This window comes from Euprymna scolopes, chromosome 11 (genome assembly GCF_053919585.1).
Source record: "Euprymna scolopes isolate OS-2025 chromosome 11, ASM5391958v1, whole genome shotgun sequence".
Classification (NCBI taxonomy): Eukaryota; Metazoa; Mollusca; class Cephalopoda; order Sepiida; family Sepiolidae; genus Euprymna; species Euprymna scolopes.
This window is the reverse complement of record NC_136492.1, coordinates 60,797,651-60,821,355: the sequence shown is the minus strand read 5'-3', so window position 1 is coordinate 60,821,355 and position 23,705 is coordinate 60,797,651. Positions and strand designations below refer to the sequence as shown.

The window sequence follows — 23,705 nt, the reverse complement described above, 5'->3', positions numbered from 1 at the left end:
TGAATGAACTCTTTTTCTGGGTCAACGGCCAACTAGCACCGTGTATATTTGTGTGTGTGTATATGTGTATTGGGGTAGAGAGGGCTCCCGTAAGCCGTGGTGAAGGCAACCTTTCTAGGAGAAGCAAATCTCTAATTTAAAAAACCATAAAGTGGAAGACCATTACCCGCATTAAGCTGGTCTGCAGTTTAATTTGTTGCTAGCTATCTTGCTCTTGCTTGTTGCTGGATCTCAACATTTTGAACCGAGAGAGAAACTTAGCTGTCGTATAAAGCTAAGACTCTGTAACATCATATTTGTATAGATACTCCCTCGGACATTTGGAATCATGGATTTTAAATGTCTGAGTGAGTGGCACTCGTCTGACAAGACATTGCAATCATCATGTGTATATATATATATATATATATATATAATATATATGTGTGTGTGTGTATACACTTATATATTTCTATCCATGGGATTCACTCCTTAAACTGATCATTATGAATTTTGGAATACAATTGTTAGGTGTAAGCTATATTTAGCTTAACTTAGTTTTATGCAAAGAGAGAAAAGAGAATTGAGGCCTTTTGCAAAATATCGGCTACTTTGAATTTTTATGAAATTTTTATAATAGGAATTATTCATCAATTAATGAACATTTCCTCAATTTCAGTTTCTTTGAAATATTTTAAATTGTTTTCGGGATGCATATGCAAAAATTCAAGTATTTCAGATTTCCATTAAATTTAATCTAGATGTTTGATCTAAATGTTGTCTAGATTTCTAAAACTGATTTTGGTGTATTTTTACACTGCTGAATCAGGAAATGGCATTCGTTTCTCTCCATCAGGTTTTTATGCTAGGTGTCTGATGAGCTGCCGGATCTGAGGACCATCAAAGATTCAACTTTTTCAAAGATTCAATAATCCTGACAAATCCTTGCATAACTAAGTGAAGCAGTTATCATCCTTGTCAAGATTCTTGGTGAACTGCTTGATTAAGCCGAGCTTGATGTGCTGCAGCGGGAAGATAATTCTGCCTCTGTCCACCAAAGGGTTGTTGATGACGTTTCTTTACAAGGCATTCTTCCCACATAGGCCAGTTGTTCTTATATGCTAAGCACAAAAAGTTTTTCAGATTTTGAAGTTTTACGACTTCAAACTGATTCCTTTTCAAGAGCTATCGGACCTGAATACTTTTTATCATTAAAATAATCATCTCTAATCAAAATCATTTGACGTGATACTTTACCCCGACTAACTTCTAAAATGCTCCACACATGCATACATGTGAACAAAAACGGTAAAAAAAATGACATGTGGCCATAGCTCAAAAACTTGACCTGACTGAGGAAAACCAATATGATTTTTGGATTCAGTAGATCGGATTCGTCCTAAATCTGCTGAGAAAAAACAAAACACAAACAAATTTATTGTTGACCAGTTATTAGATATCAAGATAATCCAAATTTCCTAAATTTTAAATTCTTCTAAAGAACCAATAGTGGTACAATTTAGACATTTTCTCGAATCCAAATCAAAAATCATGTTGTGGATTTGGATCAAAATTAGACAAAGGTTAAGTATGATTATATTTTGATTTTAATCTTCGTAAGGAGACTTAAAACTGGTGCAAGATTGTTCTATTGAGGAATTCATCTTCATCATGCGGCAGTATTCTATTAATGTGTGTGTGTGTAAAATAATTAAATAAATGAGTAAATCTTTTTTTAATTTTTTCTATTTGATTACATCCCTATTTAATGTCTAGGGGTCACCCCCGCCCCCCAAAAAAGGCCCTGTCGGTGGGGCATTAGAATACGCCGACTGCCCCCCTGCAGAGGGTAAAAGTCCCTCAATGGGCGTCCTGGATATGACCTTAAACTATATCCAGTGGTGAGGCCCCAGCTTGTGGGCTTTGGGGAGTGTGGAGCCACTCTTTAATTACCATTGCTCCCAGGTCCACTCTGACCCGGAATGGTAGTACCTGTTAGGGTCCCAACTATGGGTTAAATAGAAACCGACGTAAAAACAACAAATATATTCTATTAAAAAATTTTTTCTTCAAAATCTTTGGATTCGGCATTAAATAACTCGAAAAGGGTTGATATGCCGTAAAACAGAAACACCCCCCCCCCACAAAAAAAAAAAGAAAAAAAAAACGAAAACTGCTATTTATAAGATCTTATAGATATTAAAATATGACTTTAACAAAATAATTATACCTTTGGTCTGACATCATAGATTTGATTTATATCTTATTTTATTTTAAACTATGAAATCAAACATAATCAATAATAGAAAAAAAAAAAGTAAATATTATGAATAGAGTATTTTAATAGTTAAAAAAATGCTTGCTTTAACTATGTATTGGCGCTAAACCAATTTTAACAATGTAATAGAATGTGGGTCCATATAACCTATGATTCTAGTATATATCAAATACTGGCCATGCGTTGCTGTGGTTCAGTTTGTGTAAATGGAACCCCCAACCCCACCAAAAAAAAATAAAATTCATTTTTCTTAAGGAATTAGTGTGGCAATTTTTTTTTTTCCCCCCATTATAGAAGAATATCTCTAAGTTAATAAATAAAATAGTTATGAATTTATTTATTTGCTGACTGGTGTCCTCATCTCCTATAATAATCGGAGAGAGAGAAGAATATATACAGAGAGGGAGAGAAAGACGAAATAGAAACTGTTGTAGATAGTGTTGATGCCGTGGAAATTTTTTTTTGTATGAAAAGAAATGTAAAGAGCTAGAGAAGAAATAAAAACTGTTGTAGGTAGTGCTGGTGTTATGTTTTTTTTTTGTTTTGTTTTTTTTTTCCATAAAAACAAATGTACAAAGCGAGTGAACAAGGAAATAGAAACTGTTTTAGATAACATTGATGCTGCAAAATTTTTATCTTTTTTTGGGGCATAAAATGAAATGTAAAAAATAAGCGAGAGAGAGAGAGTTGGGAAGAATATATCAGAGAGAGATAGGGAGGGAGGAAGAGAAAGAGAGGGGAAATACAAACTGATGTAGATATTGTTGACGCTGTAAAATGTAAGAAAATGAATGCAGCGATTTACTCAGATGGCAAAAGTAGGAATTATTGCGATGCCATATTTGAATGTTACATTAGCGTTCGTTTAGCATGCAAATACCGTTAATCTGGAATATAGGAATGGTCAGAGCTCAGCCAATGAGAATGAGCAGAATTAACATGGTTTCCATTCTGCTAGATCTATAGCAGATGTGCTAAGTGTTATATTTCATAGAATTAGCAAACCTCTCAACGAAGGTTTCTAGGGCAATTGCTCTTGACATACCAAAGTCTTTGATAGGGTATGGCATAGATCTACTTCACAAGATCTCCAGTTACGGTATACCTGGAAATAGTATATGGCATCTATTGTTGCAAATCTACGCTACTTTGGTCCAGAAGGGGAATTTCTGCAGTCAGACTATTATATATGGAGATTATCTTTGTTGATGTAATACATTTATTAAAATATAAGAAATTCCAAATCCTTTTAGATTTTTAAATGTTATGTCCTTTACAAAGCTTTATAGAATTGAGACGAATTTTTGTTTGTATTGGTATTACAACATTCTTCTATGTTAAAAGAAAGGATTAAAAGTTCAGTGATAATAGTTATTAACACATATATTTAAAGCTAAAATGTATTAATTTCAGTTGATTTGAAAACATTTCAATATATAAGGCATTCATATGCATAAAAGTAAAACCAGTAAATTTCTGCTAGGTGTGCATACTGCTATTCTCAACATGACAAATGCATGTTGAATGCTGCAGTCAAATTAATGGTAATACAAAAATGCATTTAGAAATAATCACCTGGAACAGATTCAGTTTTAACCTAAGCTAATGAATTCAAATTTAGCTATTTTTAATCTTTTTAACAATGAGCAATTTATAAAATAAGTCAATTTTTTTTGTTTTGTTTGTAGACAAATATGAATTGGCCACGACTGGATATGAAAATTCATGTAAGATTCTTTTTTTCATGCATCAGACTGACTGCTAACATTTTGTTTTGTCGATCCAACTGACTGCTAACATTTTGTTTTGTCGATCCAACTGACTGCTAACATTTTGTTTTGTCGATCCAACTGACTGCTAACATTTTGTTTTGTCGATCCAACTGACTGCTAACATTTTGTTTTGTCGATCCAACTGACTGCTAACATTTTGTTTTGTCGATCCAACTGACTGCTAACATTTTGTTTTGTCGATCCAACTGACTGCTAACATTTTGTTTTGTCGATCCAACTGACTGCTAACATTTTGTTTTGTCGATCCAACTGACTGCTAACATTTTGTTTTGTCGATCCAACTGACTGCTAACATTTTGTTTTGTCGATCCAACTGACTGCTAACATTTTGTTTTGTCGATCCAACTGACTGCTAACATTTTGTTTTGTCGATCCAACTGACTGCTAACATTTTGTTTTGTCGATCCAACTGACTGCTAACATTTTGTTTTGTCGATCCAACTGACTGCTAACATTTTGTTTTGTCGATCCAACTGACTGCTAACATTTTGTTTTGTCGATCCAACTGACTGCTAACATTTTGTTTTGTCGATCCAACTGACTGCTAACATTTTGTTTTGTCGATCCAACTGACTGCTAACATTTTGTTTTGTCGATCCAACTGACTGCTAACATTTTGTTTTGTCGATCCAACTGACTGCTAACATTTTGTTTTGTCGATCCAACTGACTGCTAACATTTTGTTTTGTCGATCCAACTGACTGCTAACATTTTGTTTTGTCGATCCAACTGACTGCTAACATTTTGTTTTGTCGATCCAACTGACTGCTAACATTTTGTTTTGTCGATCCAACTGACTGCTAACATTTTGTTTTGTCGATCCAACTGACTGCTAACATTTTGTTTTGTCGATCCAACTGACTGCTAACATTTTGTTTTGTCGATCCAACTGACTGCTAACATTTTGTTTTGTCGATCCAACTGACTGCTAACATTTTGTTTTGTCGATCCAACTGACTGCTAACATTTTGTTTTGTCGATCCAACTGACTGCTAACATTTTGTTTTGTCGATCCAACTGACTGCTAACATTTTGTTTTGTCGATCCAACTGACTGCTAACATTTTGTTTTGTCGATCTAACATTGTTCTTCTTCCATTAAACTTATTGCTGATGTTTTGTTTCTAAAAAATGCCTTAATCTAACAATGTAAATATTTCAATTAAAATACAAATGAAAGGGTACCATAAACAAAACAAAAATTGAATGATAACAAAATGCAGCTCATTTTTTTTTCACTTTTTTATAATAAAGGTCTATTTCTCGATAGCTTATGTTATCCTCTACAAAATCAATATTTCAAAAAGAAAAGTTTTTAAAATTTCAATCGATTTCATTGATTATATATTACTATCAGTTACCCTGCTTTGCTTGGGCCCTATGTACTTTTCATAACTTCATATGCATATATATATATATATATATATATATATATATATATTAAAGTTTGACTCACGTCCAGCTAACTTCCATCTAAAATTTCAAGTGTTTAGACCCAAAATTGGCGGAGGAGTTTGGTAGAGTTTGTAAACGTCAAGTCTTTCAACTTTGACCTCTTGGCAGCCAAATTCTCGCCCAAAAACTGATTAAAAAGTTTGCTGTACGTCTTAATATCCTTTATGTAAAATTTCAAATGTTTAGACCCAAAATTTGCTGAATAGTTTGCTAGACAGATAAGGTCAAATCTTTTAAACTTTGACCCCTTGGCAGCAAAATTTTCGGCCAAAAAACGATTAAAAAGCTTACCCTATTTCTGAATACACTTTACATAAAATTTCAAATGTATAGACCAAAAATTGGCTGAGTAATTTGGTAGACACTGGAGGTCAATTTTTTAAAACTTTGACCCCTTAACATTTGTTTTGCGCTCAAATCAAATTAACAAGTTTGATCCATATCCAAGTAACCTACATCTAAAATTTCAAGTGTTTAGACCCTAAATTCGCAAAGGAGTTTGGTAGAGTTTTCAAAGGTCAAATCGTTGAACTTTGACCCCTTGACAGCCAAATTTCTGGCCGAAAACTGATTAAAAAGATTTTCCCAAATCTCAATACCCCTTATGTCAAATCTCGAGTCTGTAGACTGAAAATTGACAGTAGTTTGGTAGGGAAATGTTTCAGTTTTATAGATATATAGATAAATACGATTTTGGACTACATTTACATTTTTCATTTGTAAAAATTGCAACAATTTCATCACAGTAATTTATATTTGTACCTTACTCTAACATTAAATCGTATTTGTATATTAAAAAAAAAAAATAGTTTACTTTAATATTCCATAATTATTTGTTTTGTGTGCATTTTAATTTTATTAAAAATATTTTATTCTATATGCTTATTCCATTTTTAATTTCAAAAGTAGGTTTCAATTTTATTTGCTTTTTCATAATTACACTTTTTTCTAAACTTGGGTTAATAATTTTTTGTTTTTAATAAATTGAAATTGCTAAATTTTCCGTTTCTTAAAGAAAATTCAGTATTGCCGTAGTTGATTTTAGTTTTTCATCTACAGATTTGTACACATTTATACACTCAAATACTATTTCTTTAATGATTCTCATTATAATAAATCATTTCTTTCTGATAGGTTCATAAGAGTAGTAGTTGAGGGGCAAAAATCAGAAGCTCACAGTATTAATGCCGGTGTCCCTCAGGGGTCCATCCTGGGCCCAACTCTTTTCCTGATCTACATTAATGATCTTCCAAATCACATCCTTACATCATTTGTAGACATTTATGCTGACGACACTACCATTTATGGTAGCACATCTAAGACAGTAAACGACCAAGTTCTTTCCAATTCGCTCTCCTCTGATCTTGAGCACGTAGTACAATGGGGAAAGGAGTGGTTGGTTACTTTTAATGCATCTAAAACCAAGCTTCTCTCTTTACATCATCAACATTCTGATCCACATCTGGCATCAATTGAAATGAATGGCTCTCGTCTTCAGGAGGCCTCATGTTTTGACAAGCTTCTGGGCTTGACCTTTACTCCTGATCTTAAATGGAACATGTACATCAAATCTGTTGCCAAGGCCGCTGGAAAAATGGTGGGATCTTTCTATCGATCCGGGAAATACCTCCCTGCTGATGCAATTCTCTATCTATATAAGAGCCAGGTACGTCCAAGGATTGAATATTGTTGCCACATCTGGGCAGGAGCTGCTAGAAAGGACTTGTCCTGCCTTGATAGAGTTCAAAATAGACTTCGTAGCCTCGTAGGAGATGTCCTTTTCTCTTCCTTGCAACCTCTATCTCACAGAAGAGATGTTGCGAGTTTGTCTCTGATGTATCGTTATTTTCATGGAAGGTGTTCAACTGAGCTTCAATCTATGGTCCCCCCTCGCCAAACTTTCACAAGAAACACTCGTCTAGCTGTACACACTATCAATAATTCCCCCCACTCTTTATCTGTGCCTAAACTTAAACGTAGATTCCATGAACAAAGCTTCTTTCTTAGAACTGCACGCCTGTGGAATTGTCTTCCGTTTTCCTGCTTTCCGGCTGACTACAATATGGTTGTGTTCAAGTCTAACGTAAATAAGTTCTTGATGAGCCGTTCTATATAAGTTTTCAAATTTACCAAATTTTCATTACTACTGATTACTATATTGTCCAATTTCTACTGTACGCTCTTTAACCCTTATCCTTGAGTGGCCTCTTGGCCTTGATAAGTGGTGATGCCTATGTAAAAAAAAAAAAAAAAAAAAAAATGAATATTGAGCTTGGTTTCCTTGATAAAAAGAAACGCAACTGAGGTTATTTACCAAGATAAAAATAAATCTTTTAATCACGTTGCCGTAATGTTGCATTTCTGTGCCTGTTTTACAAATATTTTAATGGAATGTGCTCTGATGAACTCCTTGCACTTGTACCCCTTTGACGTACATCCCCCCCGACAAACCCTTTTAGCAACAAAATCTCACCCCTTCACTCCAAAGATCTCTAGATGCCGGAAAGCTTTCTACTCTAATAACTTCTTCCCTCAGACTACTAAACTTTGGAAATTTTTCCCTTTTCCTTGCTTTCCTGATTGTACTTTCATGTAAAAGTTTAAATGTAATGTGAATAGAAATTTCGCTCATACCCCTGCATATACTCCCTTGTAAACATGGTCCCAAATAGTAACCCTTTATGTTCAAGTGGCAATATGCTTTGTTTGCAGGTGAACAAGAGTAAAAAAAATCATATCCACCTAGAGATTAGGCTAATTCATCGTTGAAATATGATGCATTTGTGATATTCTTTGACCAGAACTATCTCTAGCTATGGGTGTTCGTTTTTTGCTTTCCGGTCACGAATACAGTTTTGTCAAAACAGCAGATCATGCAGTTAACACTTCGTCAACACAAAACACTTCAAAGAGCATTAATGATAAAGGTCTTTCTGTTTCTCTCTTTCAACTTGGAGCACATCTTGCAATGAAGAAATAGGTTGTTGGTTACTTTTAATATATTTTAAACAAGCTTCTCTCATTCCCTCAGTCAAAATGTCTCCTTGACTTTCAACCTAGACCCGAAATGGAAGACTTGCTCAGAGCATCCTTTCCTGCCTTGGCACGTACAAGATTGGCTGCAATCTAGTAGATGATTTATTCTCTTCTCTACAGATTGGATATTGCTAGTCTTTCATTATTTTCATGGTAGGCACTCGACTGAGTTCCAATCTTTGCAAGAATTCATCTAGTTTAATATATGTTCACTTGAGAATGGATAACCTCATAAAGAGTGAATGGTAATTTTTGATAACTTAAAAAAAAAAAAAAAAAGATGGCTCATTTTATGTCTTCCATTTTTAAATAAGTATATAATAATATATAACAAATACTGACCAAATGAGTGGTTTAATCATTCATAAAATATATTCGTTTTGTCATTTTTATTACAAGTAGAATAGCAAAGCAAAAATACATAAATTTCACCCCTTTCTCCTTCAGTCTTTTCCTCTTTTTTTCTCCTGTTTCTCTCGCGTGCACACCTTTTCCCCTCTCTCTTTCTCTTCTATGCTGTCTTTCTCCCTCTTTTCCTCTCTCTCTCTCTTTCTGTCTGCAACAAGTCCTATGCCCAGCTCGGTCAGTCCGGGCCAAGATGCAATAAAAAAAAAAAAAAAGTCCACCCATCCCGTTGTGATGCTTCACATTTGCAAGTTGCATCTATTGCGTAACAACACCAGCCGAAGCGGCAATCGTTCAATTGTTGAACCAGTTATTGATTGTATCATCACTTGTGCTGATGACTCATCCCCCTCATCCACTTGCTTAAATGTCTGACTGCTATTGTTCTTGCGTAACCTCCATGGATGCAGGACAAACTACTCACCATCAAATCACATCTTCCTTTGTTGAAAGAGTAGATTGGCTCAACAGTTGTTTTTACTGTTTGCAATCAAACTAAAAGACAGAATTCTAAACGCTTTCTCCACCAAGAAAGTTAATAGCAACATTATCTGCCTGTCGCCTCGTTTCCTCCATTTAATCGTGTATTAAGTTTTAATAAATATTTGTATTAGGGATGGGGAGTTAAAGTCCGTTTTTTCTTTTCCCTTTTTTTTTTCTTTTTTTTTTCTCTTTTTTTACTGACTCTGAAATCAAGTTCAGATGCTTTCCTTAGTTTTTATTCAGTATTCCTCCTATGTTATAAAACATTTAAATCTGTATGCTGTAGGGTAGAACAAAAATGCTATATTCCAAAAATTACGTAAATTGATCAAATAGTTTGATTTTTTAACTAAGAAAATACAAATTTTATGAGTAAGCAAACAGGGATTGTCTCACGTCGACATCTTGAAGATTCATGGGGAGATAACTCATTAATTCAAGCTTGTGAGATCAGCCTTGTAATGCCTACAATTTCGCATCAATCACTTAAAATCGTTTAAAAATGATTTTCTACATAAAAATGAAACTACTTTATCAATTTGTGATTTTTGGAATATGCTTTCATTCTTTCATGGGCATGTACATCAAAGATTTTTCCGCGTTTTTGTTTTTAATATAGAAGGGGTTCTGGACAACCATCAATTCTTCAGTGAGATATTGATAACCAAGATGAGAATGATAGTCCTAATAATCCAAATGATACATATTCACACATGCGAAGTTGTCTGATAAATTTATTATCGTGGGGGCTCATGGAAATTCCACTGATTTTTCACATCAATTTGTATCATTTACTGTTAATAATAATAATATTCCTTTCAAACAATTGTAGGAATTTTATTTTCCACCTTCTGTCTTTCCTTCTCTCTCCCTCCCCTTCTTTACCCCCCCCCCCTTTCTTGGTGTATCTTGTGCTGCTACTGCTTGTTATATCACGTGTTGAATGCGCGCCTTTTGATTGATAAAAGGAGATGTGTGCGCCATTTTGTGGGAAGTTTTGAACACAAGAAAGCAGTCAGCTCGCTGTCCCGCGTCAAGAGAAAAGACGTTAAAAATCGCAGGTTTAAACAAGAGAAACCAGTGGTTTGGTTTCTTTTTCTTCAATCGGGATTCGTCAAGGAAGATGACACAGAATTAGTCAGAATAGACTGTTTAAAAATCAGTTGTAAACGAAATTACAACGACCTCTTCACCGAGGAAGAAAGAACTATTTTAAGGCCTAGAATTGGTCTTGTAAAAAAAGAATACTAACTCCAGTTAGGCGTTAGAAGTCACGTCAAAAGGAACCAAGAAATCTTCTATAGAAATACATTACACCACAGAAGATTTGGATTATTTTCTTGGATTACAGAACCAAGAGGATTGAAATTTTCTCAAATGAGAACATTTAAGTTAATGGCGCAAGAGAGGTAATTTACATACACCCTCTTTTAAAAAGATTAAGTGTTCACGTGTTTTATTTAAGTTCTTGACAAGCAGTAAGCCCTGACTATACCTATATTTTTACCCCTACTATCCCTTACAATATTGTTAATGGAGTTCTTTGAGAACCGCCAGAGGGACTAATTTGGCAGACACTGTTATTGGTGAACATAAAACTGACTATATCTTTCTTTCCCTATTTATCTTTCCATTTATTAAAAAAAAAAAATTTATCGTATTCTTTCGTTTTTTGTTTTTTTTTCCTTTTTGTTGTGCAATGGGATAACCTTCATTGGACGTCATAAAATTCCCGTTATAAACAATATGTCAGGAGCGATACTATTGGAAAAAATAATTACTTTTTCATAAAAATTGTCATTGTCAGCTATGAACGATGTTTCTGACAAAGGGGGAAGAATTACTATTTTCTGGGTCATACATTTACACTTATCGTTGACTATTTTTTTAGCTCCTTACATGAAGTGGTTTAATGCTTTGTCTGGAGCGATTCAATTTCTTTCTTTAATTTTATTCCTTTACTCCTCACATTCCATGATTGATATTTTTGACAAAGGGGGAAGAATTGCTGTTTTCTGGATCGGAATCTATCCATCTAACACTTATCATTAGCTAGTGTGTGACCCTGAATTAGTAATTTGTATTATTTGGATTCATCGGACTACTGTTCTTGAGTCGATGTAACCTGATCTTCTTCAGGTGTATATTGTCAAACTCAGGAATGTTTCTGTCACACTCGGGAATTTGGACAGGATTTCTAATGGAATCCTTTACTTACTTCACAGGAGTAGCATGCTCTCGTTCTGTCAGCCATGACTGGATAGAGGTCCTAAGTAATTTGCAATTGTTTTTTAGTCGCCCACACTGAGAATTGAACCTTCAATTTCAGGAGAATATCACTTTTTACAATTGATTTTTTCCCAAGTACTCTAATCATGGGCCCTGCATATTTTTTCTTAGCTCCTTGCATCAAGTAGCTTCATGCCTTGTTGAGAATGATTTTCATAAAAACAAAAAAGACAGATTTTAGAATAATTTCTTTAAAGTAAGAATTTTTTTTTTTACCGTAGCAATATCCGATTAATCAATTACTTTCTTTGCTGATCAGACGATCTCATCTCTTTTTTTAATGTGTGGGAAAGGTGATAACATATGTACAATTATGAAATGTGTATTATCATATCGATAATATTAAATTATGAAATGTATATTATTATATCGATAATATTAAATTATGAAATGTATATTATCATATCGATAATATTAAATTATGAAATGTGTATTATATCGATAATATTAAAGTATGAAATGTGTATTATTATATCGATAATATTAAAATATGAAATGTGTATTATATCGATAATATTAAAGTATGAAATGTGTATTATATTGATAATATTAAATTATGAAATGTGTATTATATCGATAATATAAAAGTATGAAATGTGTATTATTATATCGATAATATTAAAGTATGAAATGTGTATTATTATATCGATAATATTAAAGTATGAAATGTGTATTATATCGATAATATTAAAGTATGAAATGTGTATTATATCGATAATATTAAGGTATGAAATGTGTATTATATCGATAATATTAAATTATGAAATGTGTATTATTATATCGATAATATTAAATTATGAAATGTGTATTATCGATAATATTAAATTATGAAATGTGTATTATCGATAATATTAAATTATGACATGTGTATTATTATATCGATAATATTAAATTATGAAATGTGTATTATTATATCGATAATATTAATACTGGAAAATATATATTTTTTAACCCCATTGTTTAATACCAAGTTGTTTATACAAAATATATCAATTGGTGCAGTTCTTTGCTCCTCATTCTATCAACCGAACAAGAAACCTGCAAAGAGAAAAAATAAACTTCCTGTTTTTACTCAACTTGTCGCAATGAAGAGACGAGAAATAAAAGTGATTAATATTGGAAGCCATTAATTTTTCATCTTTCGTATTCACCAAGAATAATGCAAATTGATTTCAATGCAGGATTAGTTCTTTTTATTGATATTGTTATTTGAATGGATCTGAAACAAAGAATTCTTCGAATGAAACTGTTTTAATACTAAAGCATTTACATCCAATGCATTGGTTTGTTTTTCTGCTTTATGTAAATTTATAAATCTGTTATATAAAGGAAATTCACATATCCATGTGTCTGTCTATATGTGGCTAAAACTCAGAAACTACCAAAGATACACATAAAAACCTTATCATTGAATTCTATATGATTTCAATCTGATTAAAGTGAAAATAAATTCATCCCCTTCTGATGTAATGAATATATCCAGGTTCTTCCACACAAGAATATGAAGGGCTCGTTAGTCCATAAATATGGACTGGTAGAGCAGCCTCGGAGAGATTTCAAAAGATATGCCATAAGACTAAAGCTTAAGCATATATCAGCCATGGTCATGAACATCTGTTCATTAAGGTGACTTACTCGATTGTATTACTCGATTAATGTATGTAAAGTCACTCAGCTACTTCAAACAAACATATCGTTTTCGTGGGACATATCATAAAGCAACCAAGATCTTTCAACTGTGGACGATGAAAAGCAGATTACAATCGTAGTATTGTGTTTTTAGTAAAAACATCACTGGATTGAGTAAAAAGCTGGTGTTGGAGCCACCACCCAAAACATAATACGCCGCCTTATTGGCATTATAGCCAAGTTGCAATCACCCCAGCCACAGTTCCTTTTTTGAATGAGATTCAACTTTGAGAAAGTGAACTGGTCTGACTTCCAAAAATATCTTAAAAGTAAAATTGCCCGTCTCCCAGTAGTATGTCAGCAGCATTCGTCCTAGGCGGGTTGAACTGACTTCCTCTGGAGGATGAAGTGTCAAGAGAATATTAAATGTACAGGTATTTCCCAATTGCATATATATCCCAGTCAGTGGAGATGATGATGTTATGAATTTTAAATTCTTGCAGAGATGTGTTGACATCCTCCTATGTACAGCACTTGGCCTTCACAAATGGTCACCCATCTTATGTTGACAGTGCTTAATCTCGGTGATCTAATATGTGCCTGGGGGGATGTTGAAAGATATGCTGAAAGCATATTACCAACTATGACCATGAACACCTGTTCATTAAGGTGACTTGATTGTAGTACCCGATTACTGTAGCCAAGGCCACGCGGCTACTTCAAACCAACATACCCTTTTTGTTAGACATGTTACCTTCCATTCCATACGGCATAATCACCTTAACACACAGGTTGTCATTAGGTCACTGAAGTGTGCTTAGTACCAGATGAGTGAGCGTTTGAGCAATTCCTATTGCATTTCTACTGAATTTGTATTGCTTGGATTCAATGAAAAAAATGTACAAAGCAACCAGAAGAAATAATGTAGGAATAAGCAGTGTATGCGCATAAATGTGTGTAGTAGATATAATTAAATTTGATCTTGAAGTACTATATGGAATAGTCTGCATGGGTATCAGTTTGGCCAATAACGTACTCCTTAAAAGTATTGGAATTTTGATTAGCTTTCTCTAGCGATGACTACTAATTAAAACATAATATCGTACACCCCCCCCCCAATTTTTTGGCTCGTTGGTTTTGTTTGCCAAAGTAAAAAACAAAATATGCATAATTAGTTTTTCAAAACGGACCATTTTCCAAAAGATAATGACAGTTTAGCTGCAATAATAATCAACAATTACATCTTGAACTATATATATATATATATATATATATATATATTATGTTTATTATACAAACATTATTGGTTACATATGTGCATACATGTTTCAGTGGAATCTAAATTCCGAGAGATCCATCCCATCAGACACACAAAAAAAGAAAAAGCATGTTGCTCCTTTTTTCAGTCTGATGAGGTGGGTGTCTCTGAATTGAGATTTCACTGAAACATGTATGCACATATGTAACCAATAATATTTGTATAATAAACTGACTATATATACCTACTCTATCCGCCATCGAGCACTCTTTAATAAGTACAGCGGTTTCAACGGATCTACATCTAGTGAACCAAACTATACAATCATTATATAGCAGACCTGTACGAGAGTGCCCATATCCTAAAAATTTGTGTTTTACACTTTTTTTAAAAACTTTTTTCCGACGATTATCATAGATTACAAACTAAAGAATCATATTAGTTGAAAAAAAAAAAAAAACTTTAATGACATTTAAGGGGGGCGGGGGTCGCTTTCTCATTATAACGTTCTATTTCATTGCTACCTGACTTACTATCCATTTCTTTACTGACGTGTCAAGTGATTAGAAATGTTTCTTAAAAATCATTAAATTTTGTTTTTTCCAAAATTTTTCTGCTAATATGATGCTTAAGTCTGTAATCTATGATAATTGTCAGAAAAAACAAACTTAAAAATAAAAAAACAAAAAGGTGAAAAGAACTCATTTTTAGGGAGTGGGCACTCTGGTACAGGTCCGCCATTATATATAGTCTTGTTTATTGCTTGTTTTTACTTGTGGGGTATTTTTATTCGTGCTGGACTTCCAAGCATTCCCACTATCCTGATGAAGGTTCAGCTTCGTTGGGCTAGTCATGTAGCATGCATGCTAGACTAAAGACTACCCTAGAAGCTTCTGTTTGCTGAGCTCCAACATGGCAAGCGCTCCCATGGCGGCCAGAGAAAACGATTTAAAGAAACTCTGAAGGCATCACTGAAGGCCTTCAACGTTGATCCATCATCATGGGAGCAGACAGCTTTGGATAAAGTCAAGTGGCAGGCCGCTGTGACGGTGCTTGCAAATATGAAAGTTACCGAAAGGTTGCTGCAGAGAAGCGCAGGAAGGACAATTTTTGAAGCCCTCAACATCTGCTATTGTCCCCACTGCAATAGAACGTTTCAAGCAAAGATTGTGCTTATCAGTCATATCCGTACTCACCGATGATGACCCCCCCCTTCCCTACAGGATGATCAGATGGTCCTCATCGCTTTGACGGACGAAAACACACACACACGTGCTGTATTTCATTCCAGCCTCCAGATAATGTTGCGTTATTAAGAAAGAATATACATCGCTTCAGGATTTTCCTCTCAAGTGTTTTCGCTTATCAGTGCACCCTCCCCCTCCTCCCACGTTCACTGATGTGAGGGTCCCATTATCTGAATCGCATTTAAATCAAATGAATTGTACACTGGACGTTTAATGACTTAGCATCTCCTATGACGTGAAGCAGCTTAGCGTCTCACGTGTTGTATAACAGCTGAGCGTTTCACATCTTTTTGTGTGAACACGAAATATATACTTCTACTGACACATGTGCCTGTAGTCAAATTTTTTATCCGTCTGACTACACATCCTTTTCTGCATTTGGTCAATCAAGATTTTTTATCAAACTGAAGCTTTTTTTTTTTTTTTTTCAATTTTTTTAACCCAATCCAGAGTGCTCCTTTTAGAGGAGCTGAATTTTGTCCACATTAAAAAAAAAGATCTTGTGTTCAACTCTTATCTTTGCATAAGGCAAATAAATAGGTACTGTTCATCTCTTATTTACAATAAGTATTAGTTTTTTACCATTAAATAAAAGGTTTGATATGCCATAAAATGGACAACCCTAACCAAATCCTGACTAGTTGCCATTACAAAGCTTCAGAATCATTGATCTTATTATCTTGACTGTATGGCATACTATTTTGTTGTTAGTATCAACACACGGCAGAATTCATGTCCACGTACCAGTTCCCGTTCGATCACCAAAGTTAAGAAGCATTGAACCTGGACACTACTAAAATGGGTGACCATTTAAGAATTCCAAGTGCTGTATGTGTTCTCTGTTTATCTCAGTATTGTTTCCAGTCATCTTGGACTTCTCCTTGTCACAGGATTCGAGCAGTACAGATTCAGAAGTGTGGTTTGAGATTTCACAATCCTTGCCTCACAATTACATCCACAGCTATCCTTACAGGGGGTGTCCATTGTCTTTCGAAACTGAACATAGGTGATAACTATGATGAGTATTATTAACACAAAATAGCTTCAAATATTAAACTTGAACACTCCACATGAGTGACCATTTTATGAGTTGCACTTCCACTTAGGTACAATATACTTGAAATTGTAATTTAGTACATCATACTAAATAAAAAAAAAAGGAGGAGGAAGAGAACAGGGACAAAGAAAAAAGAGATAAGGATAAATAAAGTTTGTATGCATTTTATTTCAATTGCAATAAGTATAACTAAAATATTTATTGAACAAAAATAAATGAAAATATTAATTCAAGTTATTTTAGACAGAAACTTTTTTTTTTTTTTTACAGCAAATTCTCTTTTTATATTCGACCAACTTTTTTATATTATTAATCAAAGTCTCCATTCTTCTTTTAATCCACAATATTTCATGATTTGATTTTGGAACAATTCATTTTAAAATGAGTGCAGTCAGAATTGTCTAACTTAGCAACATCAGATGTATCACCATCTTTTCTCATCAGACGATTTCATTCTTTTTAAGGCTTAAAAAGTGATAATTAGGGCTGTGGCAACAGAATATTCTTTTCATTCTTTTGGCTCTCGGGTATATATCCGACACAGTTAGACACACTTAATCAACCGAGAACCACATCCGTCTATATAAAAACATAAGATATTAACGGATATATACTCAAGAGTCAAAACAATGAAAAGAATATGCTGTTGTCACAGCCCTAGTGATAATGTACAAGCGAACAGAAAATGACAGTGGGGATCTTACTATTTCACCTTTGGCAGCGGTGGAGGGAAATGGTGTCATATCTTTTTGTTGCTATTAGTATTATTAACAAAGCAAACTTAATAGCTTCAAATATTGAACTGGAACTCTTGAACGTGACCATTTTATGAGTTGCACTTCGGTACAATGTACTTGAAATTGCAGTTTAGGACATCATACAAAATTAGAGAGACAAATAGAAAATGGAGACCAGCATAAAGAAACTAACAGCTTGTATGCACTAGTTCAGTTGCAGTAGATATATGACTAAAATATTGATTTAAACAAAAATGAATGGAAATATTGATTCAAGCAAATTACTTTAGACAAAGAAAGATTTTTTGAAACTATAAAAAAACAAAATTTCTCATTCGCTATTTTTATTTGATCAGAGAAGAATCGACATTTTTATATTATTAATCCAATTGTCACCATTCTTTATTCTTTTCTCTGTGGTATTTATTAGTTTTTATTGGACCATTTAAAAGATCCATTACCTTTTTGAATTATTGCAACATTTTTATAAATAGGATTTTCAAAGAAAAGGACATCCAACTAGGATTGCAAATACCATTATTAAACTAAGCTTTGGATATTTAAAAAAAAAAAATGCACTCAGCTGTGTATTTTTTTTTTTTTTTATTATTACTCTTATGGATAACCATATATCAAGACCAAATACCATTCAAGGATAAAGTTTAATAAGTCAGTTGGATGTAGAACAATACTATGAGAGGATTGGAAGAAAATGGAGGGAAAAGACAGGGTTTATTACTGAAGAGGATAACTCAACAAGTACTTGTTAACCTTGTTCTTGAAAACGACTGTTGTAGTCAGCAGGCAAACATTCCTGTCGTATTATCTCTACTATTATGTAAAAGGAACTTTGTGTTTGTGTGAGAATTCCTTCCCTATCGACTCCTAAACAGATGGGCTGATGTTTTTGAAATTTCACACAAATGTATTTCATGTGCCTGGTAGTGTTCTTACATAAAAGAAGGAACTGCCGATTTTGACCCAAAAAAAACCTAACATTACGACTGCATTTGAGAAGTTTTATTACCACACAAGCAGAAAGGTCTGGCATATAAAATCAACAGTAAGTTCTTTGATATGATAGGATGCATCTGAAATGAATGTTACTGTTTAGAGCATAATTGAAGCATGATACCTGACTTTTGCATTTGAACTTTAATTCGAGCCATTATATATATTAAAATAATTTTAAAAATCAACAGTAGGTTCTCTACAATATATTGTGGACTAAGTAACTGCGGGAAGTCATGTGAAATTTCCTCTACAGTAGGTCATTAAATAGAGCAGGCAATTAACCGATTTAATTGAAAAATGGACAATTTCGACGATTTCCATTACAATAAAAGTATGGTGTACAGTTAGCTATGCTGATGAGCTGTGTTATGGTGAAACACGTACTCGTAGATATATTTTTTATACACACACACACACACACACTTGTGGAATATCCGTTCCAGAATGGATATAAGCAATAAATATAGCGTTAGTTTAAATTTTAATGTTTCTTTCTTTGAAAAGGTATGGTAGGATTTCTGCCATACTTTTCTAAATGGTAAAGTTTAAAAAGAAAAGTGCTCTCATTACTCTCCCTGCTACCTAAAATGTATATTTCATGATTCATAAGTTCAATAATTTAGGATTTTGCTAAATACATATTATTGACTCTCACACATCCTTTAAGTGTGTGTTACTGAAAATTAGATGTAGAAAAATTCTTGTCTATATTAAACTTTTTGATTTTGGTGGTGAGTGCAGGTTTTAGTAATGTAATAGTAATGTTTAGAAAAAATGTGCCTATATTACTCCTCACCATGTTGCTGAGAATATATATTCCAAAATTCATAATGAGGAGTTAATATTTTGTTTTTAATTATATAAACTTTATGTATAAACATTTCCTAAATGTTACCATGTACAAAAAAATAATGTGCTAATGTTATTCATCATTGTTGTGGTGGCACCCACTCATTTACATATGTGGATAATATTACACATAAATAACAAGACTCGGTTAGTCTGAGTGTGTGTTAACCAGAAGCCACCGAAGGCCGAGCCAAGAGCAGATATGTTCTCCAGCCAAGACTCTCTTACCCGACAACCATTATGTAAATATACTGTAAATATACTTTTCCTAATACACTTCTTATTGATCTACCTTTGTTTGTTGAGTCTTCATTTGTATTGCCTTATACGTTATTTGGTTCAACCTGCAGACATAACAGTTGGCGACGAAGATGAATGTAAAACATAACAATCATGTTGCCTGAAATACATAATCAAAGATTTATAATAATCCGTTTATTAGTTTAAGAGGTTACCGTGTGTGTGTGGATATGTAAGAAAATTGGTGATTAAAATAAAAGTTGAATAGATTATATTTATTGATCCAGCAAAAATTTATTTTATTTTATTTTTTATTTATTTATTTATTTTTTTAATTTAACGAAGTTATTTTTTTTGCACTACACTTTAATTCACACTTGGATTCCAGATTCTTTTCGTGGCTTCACGAATCATTATTTCATTAATTAATTGATTAGCTTATTAACTAGTTAATCGATTTCTTTTTTTTTTTTAATCTTTTCTTCGATTGAGTTTCTAATGTATATTATATATATTTTAAATATATTTTTAAATTAATGCTAACCCCTGATGCATTTTTTTTTATTAATGTTTATCCTATCTTTGAAAATCTACAGGTTAATGATTTTTCATTATTATAATATATTTGAATTTTTTATGGATTATTACATATTTAATTTTTATTTTCATCATCTGTTTTTCTTGTTTCTTTAATTGCTCTATTTAGTATATTGAGCTTTCTATTATATTGATAGGTTCTTGTTTTTGGGTAATATTTACTTTTGTAATTATTGACACACGCACGCACACACACACACACACACACATATATATATATATATATATATATATATATATAACAAATATTGTATAGTCGTTACACTAAACATGCTAATGTTTCAGACAATTGGTTGGCAAGAAACAAAAAGTCCTCATCAAGCGATGTAATGAAGCTTATTGGCCACCAAAAGCATCTGATTCTCAAATAAGCATCATTACGAGGACTTTTGGTTTTTTGCAAACCAATTGTCCGAAACATTAGCATGTTCAGTGTAGCGACTATGTAATATTTGTCTGTATAAATAAAAATATTATATTTTGCTCTTTTTTATTGAGCACTCTTAATAACCTCATTTTAATTCACGCATTTATCCCTTTAACTTGGTGTGTGTGTCTGTGTATATATATCCTAGCAGGCCGTCCGGCATTGCCCGATCGTAAAATACACTTAAATTTGATATTTTGATAAATGCAGATTTCATATTTATTATTATATTATATTGGACCCAATATATTGTAATGATTTAAAGAGTTAAAAAGAAAAATGGCTAGTGTGCCACCACCAAGAATCGAAACCAAAATGTTTAACTTACGATTTACTGTTTCCTTTGACGTTAATGCCTGAACTATGAAGACATGTTTGCTGCAAGACTAAAAATTAAAACATAAACCAATGGCTATTACGTTACACATGCATATTTGTAATGCTGTTGTTCGCCCTTCACCTGTCAAATTCCATTATTTTAATTTTCATACTTTTGCACTGACTTTTCCCGGTTAAAACCCAAATATAGTTTCGAATACCCTATATATAAAGTTTTATATCTGTAGACCAAAAACTAACAGGAGTGTGGTAGACAAAATTTTTTAAACAAATATATATACGCATACATAAATATATATAGAAAGAGGTTTATTTACTATAACCTTTTACGCAAGTATTACAGATATAAATCATGTAGAATATCTGCATGAATATAATTACACGTAATAGTTAACTAAAGATGATTATCCTATAAGAAAACCGAAAAAAAAACTAATAGGGAATTAATTAAAATGAATGTTTAAAAGAATATGCAAGTTAGCTAATCTTTTGCGGATGAATGCGATTCCACGACCTATATATTACAAAGTTGTATTTTCTTTCTAAATAAATGGAAAAAAGGGTTTTTAATATGAATATCAATACACACAAAAAATAAATAATTAAAATACAGGAGTATATGTGCGTATCTACGTTTTTGTGTAAATATCTGGTAAGAATAGGTTAAATGTATTAAGTGTTTAATCTTTTATATCCTGTATCAAGTGGTACAAGCATAGACACTTGACTATACATAAATGCATACAGTCTTTCTAATTAATGTTAGACATTTTGACTTTTGTCCTAATCTGGAAACGTCCATAAGATCTCTCTTCCAAGTGGCATGATACAAAGAAATGTGTTATCAAACATCCAATGCCAAAAAACAACGCTGCCTTAAGCTTTTTCAAGTAAGAAACGTGTTCAATCCTTAACAATTGTTTAAACCAGATTTTATAGTGTTGTGTATAAACATGACATGTGATTTTTCAATAAAAAAAAAATGAATTACATCCTTGTGTCTATGATAAAATCAAGTTATACAGCTATCTCTGAGATATTTTAAAATCTTTTTTAAAACCTTTAATTACTTATCATACTGTTAAAATCACTTTATCCATTAAAATCTCTTAAAAACTCTACTTTAGCATAGTATCTATTTAAAATCTCTTTTCAATACTGCTGTGCTATATTGCCATTAAAGTTTTAATGTTATAAAGGTATTCACTAAAGTATTAAATTTTTCATGATATTAAAAAGAATAAATGAATCTAACATTTAATTATTATATATCTAATTTCAGTTTTGTTGAAAACTAATTTTTGAATTTACTAAGGATACTTGTTAATATGTTCAAGTGTTAATAAATTATTTATGTCTGTATATGATTGTATCATTGCTCAATAGTACAAAAAATACGAAAATAAGAATTAAGTTGTCTTTCATTAAAAAGGCAGCTTGGAAACAAATATATAAAAATTTTAATTTTATGTCTCTGAATTTTTAGATGAGGATTGGTTATTCATATTATTTGGATTCATCGGACTACTGTTCTCAATAAGTGTCATTTTCACAACGTTTCAGTCGATGTAACCTCTGATCTTCAGGTGTATCTTGTCAAACTCAGGAATTGGATGGAATTTCGAGCAAAACCCTTCATATAATTCACCAACTGATGAGACTGATAGTAGTACGGGCTAAAATGACATGTCATCTGTATACCAAAATCCAACTTTCATTGGACAGTACCTAAACTTCAACTCCCACCATCCATATAATATAAAGAAAGGAATCGTCCATTGCCTAAAACACCGAGCAAAAGCAATATGTAGTAATAGCAGTGCATATCAAGAGTAGATGGACAGTTTAAGAGAAACCCTCCACCGAAACAACTATCCAGAGAGCATGGCATCAGCTCCAAGAAATCTGGATCAGACATCAAAGGGCACCACACAGAAACTCACCACAGTTTGTATACTATATATGAAGGGCTTGTCTGAAAAACTTCAAGAATATGTAATCCATATGACATCAGGACAGTATTCAGGAGTGATTGAATTCTCCAGAAACAGCTTTTGTGAGTGAAGCCCCCCTACAGAAAAAATCATGACTAAGAACTGTGTATATGAGATCCGATGTAATGTGGAAAACTATACAGAGGTGAAACGTGTCGTCCGTTGAAAGTATGGTTAGAAGAACATCGAAAAGCTGTAGTACGGGGAGAGACTGAAAAGTCAGGTACAGCTGACCATATCTGGAAGGAAAAAGGAAACCATCTACCATTATGGAACAAAGTAAAATTATAGACAGAGAAGAACGGTGAAGAGTAAGACGACTCAAAGAAGCAGCATATATGCTGGGCAATAACCAATTACTAAGTAGACCTAGTATAGAATTTAATACAATATGGGAAGCATTAATTATAAACAATAGATAATATATACAAGTAATAAGTAAAACCATATATATATATACACACACACACACACGTTATTATATAGTAATAATTAGTGATATTTACAAATAAAAAATATAATAGGTTTGAGGATCCCTAAAATTCGTACTAGAATTGTCCACAAAAACCTCTGGCGCAGTGGTTAGAGTACTTGGAAAAA

General features: G+C 32.9%; 1 protein-coding gene across 15 annotated transcripts in view; it reads left to right on the top strand.

Moving 5' to 3' along the window:
• Positions 1-23,705, top strand: part of LOC145287875 (fibronectin type-III domain-containing protein 3a-like) — a 791,938-nt gene that overhangs the window by 594,905 nt on the left and 173,328 nt on the right. For 9 of the 15 annotated variants that reach the window (XM_080135773.1, XM_080135775.1, XM_080135778.1 and 6 more), the window contains one exon: positions 3,946-3,984. The exons of the other annotated variants lie outside the window; for them this stretch is intronic. In XM_080135773.1, the coding sequence (XP_079991899.1) occupies positions 3,946-3,984 (39 nt within the window). The remainder of the gene's footprint in view (positions 1-3,945; positions 3,985-23,705) is intronic. 15 annotated transcript variants of the gene reach the window in all.